The following is a 15,063-nucleotide window of genomic DNA, read 5'->3' on the forward strand; positions in this document are numbered from 1 at the left end:
CTAGCTACCTGAGTCCCCATCCCTCGAGAGTGCTGTAAAGAACAAATGAAACAACTGATTATATGGCATTATATTATCTAACTATATTAAATGCAGGAAACTCATTATATAGATTCACCAGTTAAACAACCGCTTGAGGCTCTGGTAGCATCTACATTTCATGGTTCCATTGCCACAGATAGGATTTTCCTGTGGAAGTTTATTTTTGCAGAAATTTTATTTTAAGTGTTACTGTTTGTCTTTTTAAATAGTAACAAAATACATATTTACTAGTTCCTTTATTGTTTTAATAAAATGGATGGGGATTAAAGGATGAATGATAGTGGCTTGGATCATAACACAAATGAGGAAAACAGGATTATTTAGTATATTCTTCTTCTTCAACATGATCCCCCGCACTCCAAAAGCTCCTTTTTTGGAAATCTGGAGATCTTTCTGAAATAGCATAGAACTGAGTGGGATATTTTGCATGAATGGAAGACACATTAGGATGCAAGTAATTTTTAAATGATCAAATGATTCTCTTCCTTGTAATATATTCAAATATACAGCTTAAAAAAAAAAACTCAGAGAACTACATTTGTCAGTTCTTAAAACTTGCTATGTTTATTACACTAGTTTATAGTCCTAAAAAGTTCAATATCAATCTTGGCAAATGCAAGGCATAATAATGATTTTGTATGCATACTTATGCCAGTGCAAAATTTCATTCCAAACTACTTAACTGCAATTTATAAACATAGCCCAAAGATTTCTGCTGTGAAGCATTCCAGTAACAAACATATCAATGCTAGAATGATTCATACGGCCCACGTTTCCTTTCGGGTGTTGATACTCTAATTTTGTAATTGCAAGGGATTGTGGCTCCAATCTTGCTCCAGATTTATGGAGCGGTTGAGCACTTTCATTACATTGAAATCTAGCATGGGTCATATCTGTATTTGTAGCCCTAAATTTAAGTGAAATTGCATTTGGTTCAGCTAAGAGAAATGTCAGACATAACAAGAAGTATCTTGTCAGCTTCATGCCATGACCATCAAAAAGGATTAATGAAATGCATTCTGGTGGGGATTAATGGATTCCTGATGCATTATTTTAAAACATTTGTTTACCAAGCAACATGCATAGAGGGTGTTGACCAAATGCCCATTCTCACCTTTCTAGTGCCTACAGGGATGGCATATCCTGCACTTGTTGCCCTGCTAAAAGTCTCCTTTACTTGTCTGAGCTTGTGCTTCCACTTTCTTTGAGGATGAAAAAAATTGCTCCTAATTTGTCATGCTTGCAGATTTGCGCGGGTGCATTGCATACTCTAATGATTTTTGGCTGGCTGCGATTTGTCATGTTGTGGTTTTTGTGCATATGCCAAAATATTAATAAGCCAAGTGTTCTTCTTCATACTTGGAACTGTACATTGAATGTTTTTGAAAATGGTTATAAGCTGATCTTAGCTATCTCAGCTATAGCAGCATTCTTGAAAGCAATGGATCAGGTGAAAACTTATTTAAATTACATAAAGGAAACTTTTTACATGGTTCTGTTAAGTCCCTGAGGTGCATGACAATTGTTCCTGGGTGAGCACTTGAGCACCAAACTATGCAGGACTATGGCAGTGGTACATAGAGCTTAATAGTAAAATCAAATTCATTTATGTTTCTTGGGTAGTATCTTGATTTATGGATAGCACCTAATGAAATAAAATTTTTTGGACAGAGGACTGGCTGATAACATCCTGCTTGTTGGAAACACGGATAAAATTTTGTAACTTGCAGAATATAAAATGAAGTTGAATTTTAAAAGTGCTGTTTATATTCTTATCAAAAGCATATCTTAGTACAGGCATAGCTGCTATATACTATAAGAAAAGTCAAGGTGGACTCTTGTAACTTCTTGGACACTTCCATGTAGGTGGGTTTTTTTGGCAATAATGTGGTTTACCATTACGTTCTTCTGGAATGTTTGGTCAACTTCCCAGTTTAACCAACAACCCTGGCATTTTCTGGTGTTTGGCAATAATGTGGTTTACCATTGCGTTCTTCTGGAATGTTTGGTCAACTTCCATCCAAGTACTAATCAAATCTGACCCTCCTTAGCTATTTGAATGAGTTAATAGAATCACAGAATTACGGAGTTGGAAGGGATCACAAGAATCATCTAGTCCAACTCTTTGCAATGTGCAGGAAAACCACTTAAACTATGTATGAGAGGTGGCTGTGCAACCTCTTCTCAAAAACCTTCAGAGGAGAACCCACAACTTCTATAGGTACTGTTCCACTGTTATACAGAATTTAATGTCAGGAAGATTTTCCTTATATTGAAACAAAATCTAGGTTACTGCAACTTACACCTGTTATTTTTCATCCTGTTTCTGTGGACCACAGAAAATAGTGCCTGACTATGGTTACTTTTCATGTACCTTAACATTGAGATCATATTTTCCCTTAGTCTGGCTAGATGCTGACACCTGTCAGACCCACTATGTTGACCAGACCATGAAATTAATGCCACAGGAAGACTACATCCATTTTTATTGAGATTGGCGATAATAACAAAATCTTGCTAGTCTCATTGTGCTGCACCTCCTCCCCATTCAGTGAATTAGAGAGGCATCTGCCAGAGCCATTTCTGAATGCTATCTTGTTCTGGACTTAAAAAATACTTCAATCCTTTTGCCTAGACAAAGAGCCTGCATATCTCCACTAAGCTCATCTTCCTCATTCTCTACACACCCTGCTGGATACCAGATGCTAACTTCTACCAGTAATCAGCTTATTGCTTGATATGTTACTACTATATCATCACCATCATGTTGTTCATGATTATTTTCCTAGTAATTAGAATGCAAACTAGGATTGTGAAGGCTCAGATTCAAATCCTTGTGCTGATATCAAGTTCATTAGGTAACTTTTGGCCAATCATTATGTCTCAGCTTCTCTTGAGTCACAGAATATTTGTAAGGATAAAATTGGAGGAGTGTTGTGCACCCTGTGTTGACCTGGTGGAGGAAGGGCAAGCTGTAAATGAAATAAATAATATTGAATTTTTTTAAAGGATAAAACTGTAACAATCTTCTATGAGAACAGAGTTGATAATTTTTAAATGAATTTTTTAGTACCATCTATAATAAAAATGGCAAAAAAAGAAATAACTGAACATGTCAGAGGGCCAAATATCCTATTTCTACCCTTTCATAAGGACTGAAGCGGGTGAGGCATAAACTAGTGTTTCCCAGACTTGAGAAACTGTTAGATTTACATAAATCAGGTATCTTCCAAGACCATCAAGAGAATGGTCTTGAAATGGTCTTCTATTTTCTTAGAAAGATGGAAAAAACAGACTAAAATTTGAATCCTGGAGCTCAGACTTATACCTTGACTTACCTATATATAGGCCTTGATTTCTGTGTACTGCTGTTTACAAATCTTCTGTGTATATATGGCTTCACTCTTATCTGTGATTAAAGAGACAAATCTTGCCAAATCATGCCTGTAAGCCTTTTGCTGAGTAAGCCATGTTTAAAATAAGGGGTTAAGTGTCTGGAGAGCTAAGATTTAAGTTTATAGCCATGCTGGTTTGAAGTCTGACAGCTAGATTTGCCTACAACCATCACTACTGGAGAAGATAGTGCCTAAAGACTAAGGATTCAACAAGAGGTGTAAACTCTCTTCCAACTCTGCTAACCAACAATGAAGTTGTGAATGTCTTGCTCCAGTATCAGAACCAAATTGTGACCCAGATGGATCAATTAGTCCAAACAATGGACTAGCAGATAGGACAGAATATACCTCCCCCAATGGCTCCTATACTAGTTTTGGCCAAACAAGCTGCAAGTAAATAGTTCACAGTGAGCAAGGAGGCAATACAATCATTTTAATTCCCATCATATTTGCCAGGCAAAGTGGCTACAGTTACTGCATCCTCTTTGCTTGACAAATATGTTGGAATTCAAATGCTAACATTGTGATGGATCTGAGGACTAACTTCAAGGATTCAGTCAAGCAACTGATTGTCAACTGTGAAATTTGTCACCTCTAACAAGGTAAGCTTTTATTGTGGGGAAAATCCTGTTTAGCTTTGGCTGTTAGATTCAGATGTAGGCTGGAATGAAAGAGGATTACAGACTAGTTTACAGAGGGGTAAAACATGGAGGAGATGAAATCCTTGTATCTCAATTGACTGGAGTTTCAAGTGACCTGAGACATAATGAAATGGTGCACATGGGACTTTTTGTTTTTTTAAAGGCTGGTGGAAACTAGATAGCTTTGGGGGAAAATAATAATTTAAAAAACAAATGGTTGCTGCCTTCAAAAAGATACTGGGTTTGCATAGTTCTTTTTCTAATCACTTTTGGAAGTTGTTTGTTAACTGCTTTTCAGCTTGTGGGAACCTTCAGAGCAACAAGTCTGAAAACACTGGGTGAGTTTTCTTCAATCCTTAGTGAAAGAAGTTTTAAGTACAAGTTTAAGGATTAAAAACAATTCTCTCTTTTGGAATAAACAGCAGAAGGATGACTAGAACATTGATTTTGGAAGGTTACAAACAGACTAAGGGTCCAGATGTATTTGAAATAAGATTTTGAAATTAATTATAAGAAACCTTCCCATGGAAAAATGCTGTTGTTTTGAATTATTCGTAAAAAAAAAAAAAGATAGGATGAGGCTTTGAAAGTTGGACATTAGAGGGAACCAGAAGGAACCAAGATTACAATTAAAGGAGAAGAACACTTAAATTTGACTTACTAATACAGAATGGAGCAAAATCCTTTAACATTGGATGATATTTTTAAACAATGGGCCCAGAAGTTAATTTTAAGAGTGTCTGCCATTATAGATAGACTGTGTTTAAAAGATATTATAGAAGAGGAACAAGTTTTACCAGACAAGTCTGAGACTGATCTGAAAGTGGATTTAAAAATGACAGGCCACAAGAATGACATGGAAAAAGATGTTACACTGGACATACAAAAGAAACTGGCTGATGTCTTAATAAATAAAAGAGATATACAAATAACAAACCAAAACAGTGACCTGGATAACTTTCCTATATTGGATTTACAAAAGACTTGTTAAAGCTTTGAAAAAATTTGTGAGAAGGGACAAAGAAAAAATGAAAAGAAATCAAGTTCTAGGACATTATTTGAAAGGACTAAAGGCCAAGATTATTAGAAGTAAAAGGAAGGAATATAAAGCTGGTTTATTTGATGAAGGTTAAAATACATTTATTTGTTATCTCTGGTAACCCTTAATGGACTTTTGCTGACATCAGGACTGAAATGATGAGGTATTATGGATTTGTTTATAGATGGGATATGGGAAGAAGAGTTCATTTGTTGCATTTTAAGAGAAGGTGCTAAGTTACTAAAATTGGTTATACTTGCTGTGATGAAGGGAGAAGTAATTTCTTTATAGATTTCTTTTTTTACTATATTCTCATTTTTTCTTTTCTATTTTTCTGTTTTTTCTTCTCTGAACTTTCTTTTTTTTCTTTTTTCTTTTCTTTTTTTGTTTGCATTAGTTTTTATCTTTTAAATTGTAATGTTTAATAAAATTACTATTAAATTTTTTTATTTTAAAAGTTTCTGCTGGGTTTCAATCCAGCAACCTTCTATTTACAAGACAAGTGTTATAACCATTGTGCTATTGTAGCATTATGAGAAAAGACAGGTCTAGAAGGCATTCAAGACAATGGTAACCATTGATTCAGTTGAGGGGGTATTCCTTCTGCTGTGAAGTAATCAATAAGCTGCTGAAGTTAACCTATAATAAAATAAAGCCCAAATGGATAGGAATGCTTAAGATGATGTAAGAGGAAAAGAGTACTTTAAAATCACACCAGGAAATCACATCTGGAGGTTGCATTTGTAGTGGAAAAGAAAAAACTATGCTGCTGCCCATGAATGTACCCATGTGCTCCTCTTTGAATCAGATCCCTGCTCACGGTAACCTCCAAACGTTAAGTGTGATCCGTGGCCACAGAATATTGTCTACCTCTGCTTTAGGGATTTAAATTTTCATTTACAATTTCTTTGACAACAAAGGAAAAGGATTGATTAAACTCTTGTTTGCTTAACACAAAGAGGCTAGAAGAAGAATAAAAATAATCAGTCACTGACCTGGCACCTGGGTTTGAACCAGAGGTTTTCACTGGGGTCCAACAGTGAGACACTGAACGCCAATGTGAAATATTAGAACAATAAGAAAACTTTTAAGATACTATGAGCAATAATGTACGTACAGAAGTACTGGGATATAGTAAATAAATCATTTGAAAACATGACATAGGGAGCAAAAGCCATATAAAGCTACTTCTCACAGAGATTTCCCTGGTAGTTTTCTATAAATAGTTGCAGAACACAATTAACATGGTTGGCTGATGATATATACAGGGATGTATTGCTAGGCCTACATTTAGGCATGCTGAAAGTAGAACTTAATTTAGTAGATTAAGTATTTGCTCTAAGTAGGATTAGCTCTCAGGCCAATTTATAGAGAGTAGCATGTAATAATGGGGTCTACACAAAACTGTATTGCACGTTAACAGAAATAAGAAATCAAATGGGAACATTTAATACATTTCTATCTGCATTTGTTTTATGAACATATGCTGCATTTTTAAATAATTGTGGAGTGACTGACTTATAGCAAACTAAATTGTCCTGTGAGGATTTAGTTGTACCCACCTGTGTTGAACATATAGAGATCATCCACTGCTATATCATTTTCCATGCCACCATACAGAAAGATGCTTTCACCTACTACAGCTGAACTATGTTCAAGAGTCTGAGGAGCAAGACCACTGGTTGTGATTTTCTGCCAGGTTAAAAAATCTTAAGGGAGAGGAAAAAAAAAGTAAATTACTCTCTTATTTTGAAGTTGGCTTGGGCAGAAACCACTTTCTCATTCTGTTTCTTTCACAAAATACAATCACTGAAAGAAGTGCTACAATGCAGACTTTTCTTTAGATCTCCATAGGTCTTCTGCAAATTACTGTTTTAAAAGCTGGATCCTTCTACTGCCATTACACTGACAATGTATTTTTTAGGCAAACAGCTGCTCTTTAATTCAGCACTTCCAATTAGGGCTGTGCCAAGCGTCGAAGGGCTGCTTCCACAATGCTTTGACTGAGCTACCCCTTTGAAGCTGCTTTGTAAAGGAATGTGCCTACCCCCTCCTTCTAAATGCATGTGCTGAAGCCTTTTCCAGCTTTTGAAGGTACCAAAGGGTCAGAGAGAATTACAAAAATGACAAGAATGAATAGCATTTCCTCTGCATCTCAAGGCAAATTAGAGTTGGCTCATTTATTATATGAGCTGTGTCAACAAGGAGGTCTGGAGAGTGTCTATGTTATGGATAGGCACATTATATATTATTTTCTTGCTAAGTGCCACAGAAGGCAGATTGCTGAATGTGGAGCTGTGAAGCAAATAGGTGGGCCTGGAGAGGGAATTCCTGAAAGACAGGATCCTCAAAATAATGTTCATGGAGACCAATGTGTCAGTGGACTCCTCCACAGCAACTTTGGGATTCCATGCCCAGTTTAACTGTTTTGTTTTGTGATTGAATATGTCACTTTGTGCATTGACAAGCTGAGACTGTCTACCCCCATGAAACTCATAGCATAACATGCTGTCAAAATGTGCCCAGTGAACAAAAACATTGCGGGGGGGGGGGGGAGCCCTGACTTAAGCTATCCTCCTCCTCGAAAAAACCCCCCTAAGCAAATAGTTCTATATTTTTTAAAAAAACCAGTTGAATAACATTCAAACAAGCTTTTTACATTTTAAATGCCAGTTTCCCAACAATTATCAGCAGAAAACTATCCTGTTAAAATTTGGCACTATAACTGAAAGTGACTCTAGGGACCGCAAAAGAAAAACGTGAAAGACACATGCAGCTGGTGGGCCATAACTGGCCCATCCCTCAGTAACAGCAGATTATCTATCTATCTATCTATCTATCTATCTATCTATCTATCTATCTATCTATCTATCTATCTATCTATCTATCTATCTATCTATCATGTTGCAGCTAGGGGGATTGTGGCCAAAAAAATTGCAGTTGGTTTTTATCTTCAAGTTCCTCAAGTTTTGGAGATGCAATATATGAGCAGTGCAGGAATTACTTGTAGAGTACAAGACTGCCTTGAAATTTTTGCTGTGAAATACAGGGTCTGGATTCATACAGCATGCTAACCTATGATTAACTGAACCATAGTTTACTAAATTAATTCCATTACCTAGGTTTGCATGCACAGTGAACCTTAGATTAATTATAGTGGTTGGATTTGCATCACATATCCCCACAATAAACTGAGCAAATTCACCAACCACATTTTATTCCGGGATGTTGTGATTACCTACCCTATGGTTCACTGTGTTGCACAGACTCAGAAAACTGGATTAATTGAGAAAGCAATGACTAATTTATCCACGGGTAAGTGTCTTGTGTGATCACAGCCAAGAAGTCACAAACTAGCCAACCACAGTTTAGCCTAGTGTGTTGGGCGAACTCAGCCTTCTAGAACTCCATCTTCCTGACCCAGGTGGGGGGATGGTATTCTACCTTGCTGCTTAAAAATAAGAGGGTGAATTCTGCCACTATATGCTGATCTGCCTAGTGAAAGAGTTGTTCCTTCTTGTTAGACCTTTCATGATAAGCAATTCCATCTCAGCCAATATTTCCAGCCATAGACTAAATTCATCACACCCAATGGATCTGTTACTGAGACTGTGGGCAACATCTGTTTTCTTTATTTAAGGGCTGGTCTTTACTGTTCAGTGGGCATAATATCTAAATCTGGGACTTTCCCTGGGAGAAAATCACAACAATATTTGTGATTTTTGTGATATGTCCCAGAAAAAAAATACTAGAATGAAACACACACACACACACAAGCATGCACACACACATAAATGCTATGAGTATAGTTTTCTTGAACTGTAATACAGGATGGAAGTTAAGTAAAAGCAACGTATTTGATTTATCCTTCATCATATACAATGCAAAAAGAAATTTGGGGTGGGGGGACCACTGAGCATTTCATAAAAGCATCTTCACCTCATTTCTTATATTGCTACTCTCATTCATGTTTTAAAATAATATCCCCCAAGTTATGTATGAGCTTTTCAATATTGCACAATGTATACCCACACGTATGTATATTGTGATCCTAACTATATAGAGAAAAGAGTGTCTAATACATATGTTCAGTGATGTTCCCACACAAAAACAGCCTCATTCATATGTAATATAATACTACTGTTACGTAGAAAAACTCTGGACAGTAAAGAGTTTGGAAACATTGTCTTCCCTTTTTAACGTGGGCTTATTATGTCTGAACCTCGGCCAGATTGGATAATGATCAGGCTGACTTGGAATTAAAGGTGGTGTAGACCAGGCCACAAGCTTGGGGAAGGCTGCTCTAATTTTACTTTAAATTTAACGATCCCTGTGAGTTTGGACAAGATGAAAAAACACAGTTAATGAAAAGCAGAAGCAAAACTTCCAGTTTCCTCTTTAAAGTTATGCCAGAGAAAAAAGCAAAGAGAGTGTGCATAGCCACAGCTCATGGATGTAATGCTAAATCATTATTTAGTGTAGCATCTGAAGTGGATTAATGAATTCTTTAGTGGGAAAGCCAGTGTTAATCATTTATAAACCACTGTGCATAATTCAGAAATAATGGACTTAGAAATGAAGCCTATGGACAGAGGTAGTATCAGTCTTTTAAAGAAAGGTGACACTATATCACAAGAACCTCCTTCCTTCCTTCCTTCCTTCCTTCCTTCCTTCCTTCCTTCCTTCCTTCCTTCCTTCCTTCCTTCCTTCCTTCCTTCCTTCCTTCCTTCCTTCCTTCCTTCCTTCCTTCCTTCTCTAGTAAATTGTTAAGGACTGGTTGAAATGTTTGCCTCCCCAGACATGACTAGCTGAATATTTTTTCTTGCAGGATTATGCCAGTCTCTGTGCAATAATGTAAACCTGTACAGGGTAGAGCATGGATTAGGAGCAATGATGCTTGGTGAGTGCCTTTGCTATAGAGTATAGAATCTGCTGTACTGTTAAGCAGTGCTACCAGAAAAAATATGAAAAGTATAACACGGCAGTGGAACAAATCTGGGGTTCTACACTCAGCAACATTATGGTTCATAATTACTCTGTGGTAGTTCCCAGGTATTCACTGCAGGGAATATTATCCACATGTCTGCCCTTTTCTTTGACACTGCCAAGTCATATAATCTCTCCTGTTCGGCAACTCTCCAGAGCAGAAGTCCTGATCTCCCTGTTTCCTTTAAGGGTCTCTCCCCACTGCTAAGTGATAGTATTATCCACCCCTCCTTGGGTCAACAAAAAACTATGCCAGCATGACATTTGTTGACCCCATTGTGGAAGCCTATTCTGCTTCTATTGCCTCTGACTCCTTGCTTAAAGGTACTATCCTGATTATATTTGCACAGCGGATGATTACTAAAGCAGTTGGTTGATTTCTCTGGCTTTGCTTCCCTCTCTCTTCCACATATTGGTAGTCTGTGGGAAAAAAGCATCCACCAGTTACAGCATTGTAGCAGAAATGGGGCAGGTCTGGCTGTGGGACTATGTCCATCATCACTAGGCTCCTTCTTGTGCCCCTTCTGTTATATCCTGTTCAATTGTAACCAAGTTTAATTTTTAAAAAATAGATCACAGTCTTGAAGCAAGTTGAGTCACTAACAGCACAATTTCTCTCCCCTTTCTTTACATACATTAATGTTTGCATCAGATTGTCAATAAATCTCTCTCCAGAAATCTAGCCCTGTACTCAATAGCTAATTGCAGAAGCTTCAAGGACACCACTGAATAAGTAGTTTTTATTGTAGATATGAAAAGAGTTGCATATGTGCAAAAGATCAGTCTAATGTAGAATACAGACAGTCCCTGGGTTAAGAATGAGTTCCGCTCCTAAGACTGTCTTTAACTCAAATTTGTATATAAGTCAGAATTCATACTTACAAACAGGCTGCCTGTTACTAAATATGGTGGACGGCATTCTCCTTCCTGGAGCTGACGAACCACTGAAGCCACATGATGTTTTCATGAACTGCTGAAAACCACTGAAAACAGGCTGTATATTAAAAATGCACCACTTCAGCTGTTCATGAAAACATTGACTGGCTTCAGTGGTTCGTTGGCTCCAGGAAGGAGAATGCCGTCCACCATTTTTAGTAATAAGCAGCCCTTTTATAAGTATGAATTGTCCATAACTTGGATGTTCTTAACCTGAGGACTGCCTGTACATTTGTTCCTTGTTTACAAATGGTTCTGCCTTGTCTGGTCTTTGTCTAACCAGTTTTAGCCTTTGTAATATAGACAACAAACTGTGACCTCCAGATTCTTCCATATTTTGTTTGGGAAAAACAGTAGAGAAGAATTGGTCCTGTCATTTCAGTGTTATGCTCTTTCAGCCTGTTATGGTATTACATTGTTACATTATTTCAACATTAGGATACACTATTTAAAGCCACATTGCTGTGTCTTGCACTTTAGAGACAACAGCAGAATGATGGCAGATGAAACTGATCAGTGACCAATTGGGAGAAGGCATACCCACATCAGCTTGAATGGACCAATGTCACTTTGTTCTTATCTGCTATAGATCCCCTGATTCACCTCTGATATGAGTGGTAAAGAATAACATCTTTCAACTGCAACTGGATGTTGCCAGTTTAAGTGGGGAAACATTAACTGTAATATAGCTAAGAATGACATGAACCTGTGTTACTCATAGATTTGGATGAGATGAAGACAACATCTTGGGAATACAGCTGAAAAAATATACTTTGCCAGGTTATGTTTCTTCTGCATCTACTAACTGATCAAGAATTGCTGCTAATCAGGGATGTTGAAAACATAGCCCCTTATTACTAAAATGTATCCATTTGTTGAACTCCAAAACATCTTAATGTCACTAGGATGGGGAGGCTACTCTAAAAGCTCTCTCAAAACCTCTGCACATATAATAGTGTGCAATAGATCTGAGAGAATCTACATTTGCTTCTCAGAAGGTAGTCAGTGTTTATTTGCATTGCAAAGTCTTACAACTATTGCCAAAGTTAGGGCTGGCATGTTGCCCTGCATGAGGCCCATGGAAGATTAAAGCATTTTCTCTTCTGGAACAAATCAGTCTAAAGTGGAATCTAAGATACGGTGGATTATGAACTTACATTTAGCACTGAGTGAACGTTTGATTTGAAATGTTCTCAGTAGGGAATCTAACCTTAGAGCCAAATCACCTTCAGTGAGCAAAGATATATCTAAAAGGGAGTTGTTTTTAAATGAGATACATTCCTTTCAGCTCTCTAGGTGCCATGAGAAAGTAAGCTCCAACTCTTTGTGGCATAGATCTAATCAAAGGGCATTCATCTTTCATTTGTTCAACTACTCTGTAATATATCTGTGCAGAATGAGCTCCAATTTTCCATGAAAAGAAATAATAAATAATCTTACTAGAGGGACACCATAAGTTTTGAACCGGGTCCCAATACTTAATCAGATTTTTGCTTAAAACTTATGCTTTAATCTTAAAAGGTTCAGGTCATTCAACAAAGCTAGTAGAATCCCCACCATGCTATACACACACAGCAAATACTAGTTTGCCACTTGATAAAATGGATGGGATCATCAAAAGCCACCACGGTGAGTTGTCATTGCTGACCCTAAATAATAATGAATTAGGATAAGAAATGTTTTTTACAAAACATGAGCAAGAATGCTTCTGACTTGCCATTAACTAAATGAACTATAAATCCTGCGAAATTTATGTTTTTACTCACCAAGATCAAAGACGTAGACTCCTGGAAGGCAATACTCAGCATTCTTGCTTGAACACCCTCCAAATAAATATATCTTGCCTTTTACTACACTATAAAGCAAAGTTGAAATGTTAAAGTCATCCATAAAACTTCTTCCCCCCATGGTTAGAATTTTCTGTAGAAAAATATACCCTTGATTCCTCAAAGGGTATTACTGACCTATAATATTCTTGATTACACAGTTGTATCAATAATCTAATTTGGGAGTAGACAACCTTTTGGTCCTCAACAACCAAGAGTGCTGGAAGGATTCTATGATGTGCCTCTGACAACTGTCCAGCTGATGAATGTTGGGAAAAGCTGAGGATTACGACAATGTGGGTGTGCTTCCCCACTGTTTCTAGCATTCATCAGCTAGGCAGTGGAATCAGGTAAGAAGCAGGGAGGGGAGATGGGTCATATGGAAACCAGCTGAGGGCCACAGGTCATCTGCGGGTCATAGATTGCCCATACGTGATCTACATTCTGACCGGTTTTTACTCTGGTGCAGCTTATATTTCTGCAAGTAGTGTTTTTACAGTGTTTGTATGTGCGTGTGCACAAGTGCATGGCCTTGATGATTTGATGAGGACATATAAATAATAGTGACTAACTCAATAAACAAATAAACTGTGTAACATTTTTTTTTCCCACCATTAGGTCAGGAAATGGGTTCCTGAAGAGAATGCTTTGCTAAAAACTAAAAGAAAAAAAAAAGGTAATTAATTCCATAAGGGGTCACGTGGCATGAAGAAGGCAGTGGGAAAACTGCTATAGTGTTATTGCAGATGGAGTAAAACATTAATTTCTTGAGAAAGTGGATAAATTTATTAACCTCTATCCTATTTCACTCTCATACGTCTTTTCTAAACTGAAAGCCACACCTGTGCATTGAAAGAAACAGGTCCAAATGGAAGCAAAATTATAAACTTGAAGGTAATGAGCAGGGATGATTTACACATGAAAATCACTTTCTCGTCTTTCACGGTGGGTTGAAGCATTTGGTGTGTAGCACCTCACTAACAGGAAAGTTTATGTTCAGTGGTAGCAGTTTCAGGTAATTTGCTCTATGCCACACTGCAATCACCTGTTCAAAAAAGGCTTGTAGTGATGTGAACACCTTAGAGACCTTCTGAACATGAACACCTTGTGGCGCTTGTTATGTGGGGCTACTTATAGAAGTCTGCATAGCCATATATAGTAAGGAAAACATGCCCCAAAGGCAATTAGATATTTTTTAATGGTGTAAGCCAACCAATGTCTAGTGGAGTGGTTAGCTTGCTGTTATTTCTAAGTATTCTTTGCTAGGTGTTTTTAAATTTCTCTATCAAGAAATACAAATTCACATCCACTGCTGTCTTGATCACATTTGGGGAGGGGTGGGACATGAAATTCCCCATATGGTTTTTGCAGCTGTTTCATACAAGTTTGCAGAACTTTGCACATTCTTGCTACTGCTATGCTAGAGTTGGCGAAGAAATGCATCTGAGGTTTGGAAATCTATATCTATACCCCCTAATAAATTTGAAAGTGAAGAATGATGACTCCAGCATCCAGACGTTAAACATTTCCTAAGCCAAAAAGATATGTTTTCAAATATTCACATAAAATAATATATAGTGGAGTAATTTCCCCTTTAATAGGCTTCTAAAGAGGAAAAAAGCTTCATGAGGCTTCTATGGAGAAAAGAAATATCTCATTTTCACTACATGCCAATATTGATATATGCATTGTAATGTGAATCAATTAGAGTAAACTAGTAACAACGTTATTTGTGTTATAATCTAAAACACTTTTACCAAAAAAACAAGCTCCATTGATCACAACTGCATTATTCTGGAGAAAGCTGGGATAGACTCCATTTCAACTCCCTGCACCAAAATGCAATTGAAGATAATTTAGAACAAAATTGATTATGGGCTTTCTGACAGTTTAATAATTGACATTTTTTTTTATTTTGTTTCTACATATTTGAACTGCTGAAAAAAATGAGGCAGACAACATCAGACTAATGGCCTTCAGATTTCAGTAGCCTTCATGCTGCCCGAAGATAATGAGACTTAAAGTCAATCTGACACCAAATCTGATCTGATGCAACTGCTTCCTTGGCTGCTGATACTCTCTGGGCTCCTAAAGGGTACTGTTGGAATGCAGTTTTGTTATTCCCAGCTGAGCAAAGCTGTAGCACAGAGATGGTGCAATGTCCATTGCTGAAATCCACGAGAGTTTGCCGATATGGG

The 15,063-nt window shown here is 37.2% G+C and overlaps 1 protein-coding gene across 2 annotated transcripts in view; it reads right to left on the reverse strand.

Moving 5' to 3' along the window:
* LOC107326205 (kelch domain-containing protein 3-like) overlaps positions 1-15,063 on the reverse strand; it is a 72,353-nt gene that overhangs the window by 39,449 nt on the left and 17,841 nt on the right. For both annotated transcript variants that reach the window (XM_025168554.2, XM_088130425.1), the window contains 3 exons: positions 12,806-12,894; positions 6,680-6,826; positions 6,113-6,164 (listed from right to left, as the gene is read on the reverse strand). In XM_025168554.2, the coding sequence (XP_025024322.1) occupies positions 6,113-6,164; positions 6,680-6,826; positions 12,806-12,894 (288 nt within the window). The remainder of the gene's footprint in view (positions 1-6,112; positions 6,165-6,679; positions 6,827-12,805; positions 12,895-15,063) is intronic.

This window comes from Python bivittatus, unplaced genomic scaffold, assembly GCF_059951505.1.
Source record: "Python bivittatus isolate LINGU-HERP-01145 unplaced genomic scaffold, Pbiv_v1 ctg000850_np1212, whole genome shotgun sequence".
Lineage (NCBI taxonomy): Eukaryota > Metazoa > Chordata > Lepidosauria > Squamata > Pythonidae > Python > Python bivittatus.